Source organism: Microcebus murinus, chromosome 4 (genome assembly GCF_040939455.1).
Source record: "Microcebus murinus isolate Inina chromosome 4, M.murinus_Inina_mat1.0, whole genome shotgun sequence".
In the NCBI taxonomy this organism is placed as follows: Eukaryota; Metazoa; Chordata; class Mammalia; order Primates; family Cheirogaleidae; genus Microcebus; species Microcebus murinus.
In genome coordinates, this window is record NC_134107.1 from 18,541,748 (window position 1) to 18,547,296 (window position 5,549).

General features: G+C 33.6%; 1 protein-coding gene across 1 annotated transcript; it reads left to right on the plus strand.

The window, feature by feature from the left end:
* The first annotated feature begins 4,256 nt into the window (after window positions 1–4,256).
* Window positions 4,257–5,294, plus strand: LOC105861270 (olfactory receptor 5T1-like). The gene has a single exon (XM_012746663.3). The coding sequence runs from the start codon at window positions 4,305–4,307 to the stop codon at window positions 5,292–5,294; it is 990 nt and encodes a 329-aa protein (XP_012602117.1). The 5' UTR covers window positions 4,257–4,304.
* The last annotated feature ends 255 nt before the right edge of the window (window positions 5,295–5,549 follow it).

A 5,549-nucleotide genomic window follows, 5' to 3' on the forward strand; every position in this document is an offset into this window, starting at 1 on the left:
ATGGTGACAGCCTAGCTCACTGCAACCTCAAACTCCTGGGCTCAAGTGACCCTCCTGCCTCAGCCTCCCGAGTTGCTGGGACTACAGGGTAATTTTTTTTTCTTTTCTATTTTTACTAGAGATGGGTCTTGCTTTTGCTTAGGCTGGTCTCAAACTGCTGACCTCAAGGGATCTTCCAGCGTAGGCCTCCCAGAGTGATAGGACTACAGGCGTGAGCCACTGCACCCAGCCAACCACCTTCTTTTTCTACAGGTATAATCAGAGGCATCAAAGTTTACTAGAAAATTATTATCAGCAAAAGTATAAGACAAATTTAATTAAACATGAAACCATTATTTTGCTGGCATGCCACAGCAGAATGCAATGACAAAGATGGATTTTAACATTAAATATAGCATATAACATTGGACTTCACCAGGTATAATCTCATTGGAATGGTATTTTAATATATATTATGTCATGAAACATGTTTATAATTAAAATAAGAAGTACTTTGCTTACAGTTGTGGTCCATTAATTGCTCAATGCTTTGATGAAAATTCATTTTATAATTTCCTATTTATCTTGTAGTTTAAGACAATTTGAAGTCATATTTCATATATGCATTCTGTATTATATTTAAAACTTTAATAAATCATTTTAATATATTTTGTAAATAAGCACTCTGCAATGAGATATTGTTATATAGTTGAATAAGGCATGGCTGAAAATTTTGGTTAATCTTAGTTATTCTTTGATTCAGAAGAAGTAACATTTCCAAACTTGTACTGTCACTAGGTGCTAAATCTGAGATTTTAATACAGGGTTTTAGAGTCCATGTATAATTTTCTTCACCTTCCACAATTGTCATCTCTCAAATATATCAGGAAAGTAGAGATTACAACTTCAATGTAACTGAAATTTCTGCTGTGTATGTCAGTCAATATATACACATTCTTGAAGGATTGAGAGGAGAAAGAGAATAAGGAATATTTAAAACTGAAATATCTTTCTGTGATCCATAAACATTAATATGTATGTATATATTATTGATGGCTCTAAAATTCATTTTGTCATTAATAATATAATGACTCAAATGAAACAAGAAATTATTTTAAGATATTTGTGTGGGTATGTTCATGAGTAATGTGTGAGTTATCAATTTACAAAACAATTGGAATTTAGCTTTTTTTTTACTGTAGAATTTTCTAAGGATTAGTCGAGCATTTTTTTGTTTGTAATCCCACACTATGAAACTATCTATATACTATGTATTAAAAAAATCTTCCACGTGAATCTAGGACCTTTCTTTGAAAATGAAGACGCGGCTTTCTTTAAGGTGATTTTCCCATTGTCATTTTGATAAATAGATGTTTGAATTTGAGAAAAATATAATGTGTTTCATATCAAATATAAACCATTTGTAGATCACTGAATTCACTTAGCTTTATGCACAGCAGACGTTTCACTCCTTTAAATATGTTTTTGTATATGACATAGTGAAGGAAAAACAAAAGTCATCATGCTGAAAGCTTGTTTCTAAATGTGGTGGATCCATCATTTAATCATGTTTCAATGACAGAGGCATTCTATTCAGATACAGATGACTTTTTTACTTTTCTGAGGTTGCACATTTGTGGCTTGTGTCATGGTTATATATATATTTTTAATTTCAAAATATTAAGATAGAACAAATGTTTTTGTTATGTGGATACCTTTTATAATGCTTAAGACAGGGTTTTAGTGTGTCCATCACCTTAATAGTGTTCACTGTACCCAGTAGGTAATATTTACCCCTCTCCCCACTTGATTTCCAATGACCTAAAAATTGCTTTGCACCTGTGTGTGTGCCCACTGAGTAGCTCCCAATTATTAGTGACCACGTGTGGTGTTTCTTTTTTTTCCATTCCTAAGATACTTTGCTTAGGATAATGGTCTGCAGTTCTGTCCAAGTTGCTGCAAAAGACATTATTTCATTCCTTTTTATAGCTGAGTAGTACTCCATGGTGCATATATATCATATTTTCTTAATCCACTTATGAATTAGGGGGCACTTAGGTTGATTATGTATATTTGCAATTATGAATTGTGTGCAATAAACATTTGAGTATAAATGTCATTTTGATAAAATGAATTATTTTCCTTTGGGTAGATATCCAGTAGTGAGACTACTGGATGTAATGGTAAGTCTACATTTATTTCTTTGATAAATATGCATATTGTTTTCTATTTATACTAATTTACAGTCCACCAACAGTACATAAGAATTCCTTTCTCTCTGCATTCACCCCAGCATGTGCTGTTTTATGACTTTTTAATCATGGCCATTCTGACAGGGAGAAGGTGGCATCTCATTGTGGTTTTAATTTGCATTTCCCTGATGATTAGTGATGTTGAGCATTTTTCCATATATTTGTTGGCCATTTGTCTATTTTCTTTTGAATAACTTCTATTCATATATTTTTCCCAGTTTTTAATGTTGTGGTTTGTTTTTTGTTTCTGATTTGTTTGAGTTCTTTATAGATTCTGGATACTAGCCCTTTATTGAAAGTATAGTTTGAAAATCTTTTCTCCCATTTTGCAAGTTGTCTATTTAGCTTATTGATTGTTTTCTTTGATGTGCAGAAGGTTTTTAATTTAATTAAGTCCCATTTATTTGTTTTAGTTGTTGTCATATTTGCCTTTGGGGTCTTAGTCATAAACAAGAGTTTTTTTCCTATTTTATTCTAGAAATTTTATGTTTTCATGCCTTACATCTCAGTCTTTTATCCATCTTGACTTAATTTTTGTATATGGTGAGAGATAGGGGACCTGTTTCATTCTTTTGCATGTGGCTATCTAGTTTTCTCAGTGCTGTTTATCAAATAAGGCTTTCTTTCTCTCATTGTATGTTGCCTGCTTTGTGGAAGATCAGTGTGATTTAATTCTAGGTTCTCTATTCTATTCCATTGGTCTATGTCTCTACTTTCATACCAGCCACATGCTGCTTTGGTTACTATAGCCTTGTAGTATAATTTGAAATCTGATAATGTGATGTCTCAAGATTCATTCTTTTTGCTTAAGATTGCTTTGGTTATTCAAGCTCTATTATGGTTTGGCATAGAAATATTTTTTTCTAGATCTGTGAAACATAATATTTGTATTTTGATAAGGGTTGCATTGAATCTGTAAATCACTTTGGGTAGTTATGGAAATTTTAAGAATATTGATTTTACCAATGCATGAGTGTGAGATGTTTTTTCTATTTGTGTTATCTGTGATTTCATTCATCCGTGTTTTATAGTTCTCCTTGTGGAGATCTTTTACCTCCTTGGTTAGTATATTCCTAGGTATTTTATTTTTTTGTAGCTATTGTGAATGATATTGAATCTTTGATTTGACTCTCAGCATGACTGTTATTGGTATATAGAAATGCTACTGATATGTGAACATTGACTTTGTAAGCTAAGATTTGCTGAATTTATTTTACAATTCTATGAGTCTTTTGAAGTCTTTATGATTTTCTAGATGCAAGAGCATATTGTTAGCAAAAGGGTAGAGTTTGACCTTCTCTTTCTTGATTTGGATATGCTTTATTTCTTTCTCTTGTCTGATTGCTCTAGATAGGATTTCTAGTAATACTGATATGTTGACTACAAGTGGTGACAATGAGCACCCTTGTTTGTTCCACTTCTTAGGGGGAATGCTTTCACTTTTCTACATTCAATATGATGTTGGCAATGGGTTTGTCATAGGTGGCTTTTATATTTTGAGGTATATTTCTTCCATGCCTAGCTTGTGGAGGGTTTTTATCATGAAACTGTGCTGGATTTTATCAAATGTTTTTTATACATGTATTGAGATGCTTATATGTTTTGTTTTGTTTCCTTTGCCTTTATTTATGTGGTGAATAATGTTTATTTATTTGTATATGTTGAATCATCCTTGTATCCCTGGGATTAAACCCACTTGATCATAGTGGATTATCTTTCTGATGTGCTGTTGAATTCTGTTTGTCAGTATTTTGTTGAGGATTTCTGCATCTTCATGATATTAAAAAGACTTAACAGCAAAATAGGTGGTAATAACTTTAACAGAAAATGATATGGAAATTAAGCCATTAAAATTTTTAACAAGATGCATTTAACCAACAATTGAGTGAAATAATTTCTTCAATTTTTTAAACAGAATATTGTGTCCACTTGGGCCCAACTTCTTCATCACTGCCTATCCTTTCTCTGACAAGGATTTCATTTTGTGCTTCAAAGAAACAAACATGAGGATATAACTGGATAAAGACTATTTATACAGGTTATTGCCTTTAGAACCTATAAACAATAACTGAAATGTCAGGATTGCCCTCAGACATGGATTTATATCTGAAGACTCCATTAGACAACGTGACTGAAGTTACCATGTTTATATTGATGGGCTTCACAGATGATTTTGAGCTGCAAGTCTTTCTGTTTTTATTGTTTTTAGCAATCTATCTTTTTACTCTGATAGGAAATTTGGGACTGGTTGTATTGGTCATTGGAGATTCCCGGCTCCACAACCCTATGTACTACTTTCTGAGTGTTTTATCATTCCTGGATGCCTGTTATTCCACAGTTGTCACCCCCAAAATGTTGATCAATTTCCTGGCAGAGGATAAAGCCATTTCATTTCTTGGATGTGCAACACAGATGTTTCTCTTTGTTACTTTCGGGACCACAGAGTGCTTTCTCTTGGCGGCAATGGCTTATGATCGCTATGTAGCCATCTACAATCCTCTCCTGTATTCGGTGAGCATGTCACCTGGAGTCTATGTGCCACTCATCATTGCCTCCTATGGTGGTGGCATTTTACATGCTACTATCCATACAGTGGCTACATTTAGCCTCTCCTTCTGTGGGTCCAATGAAATTAGACATGTCTTTTGTGATATCCCTCCTCTTCTCGCTATTTCCTGTTCTGACACTCACACAAACCAGCTTCTTCTCTTCTACTGTGTGGGTTTCATTGAAATAGTCACTATCCTAATTGTTCTTATCTCCTATGGTTTCATTGTATTGGCAATTCTGAAGATGCACTCTGCTGGAGGAAGACAAAAAGTGTTCTCTACCTGTGGCTCTCACCTAACTGGAGTGGCAGTTTACCATGGGACAATCCTCTTCATGTACGTGCGACCCAGTTCCAGCTATGCTTTGGAACATGACATGATAGTATCGATATTTTACACCATTGTGATTCCCATGCTGAATCCCATCATCTACAGTTTGAGGAACAAAGATGTAAAAGAGGCCATGAAAAGACATTTTGAGAGAAATTGGTTCATACATAAAGTAGAGTTTTAGAATTGACTAAATCTGAAAATAATGTTGGGTGTCATATGTCTATGGTAAGAATACTTATTTAGAATGTACTGAAGTATCAGCAAAAGCAAATAAAAAATATAAATTATAACTGGCTGGTAGGTATAACTACTCAAAGTTCTGAAAATCTAGCTTACTTTGATGCTACGATCCTTGTTTCTGTGTTGCTAGATCTTTGCTCATTTCCTAGTATCATCTTTGTCCTCTATTTGTGAGGAACAGACTTGCATTTGTTAT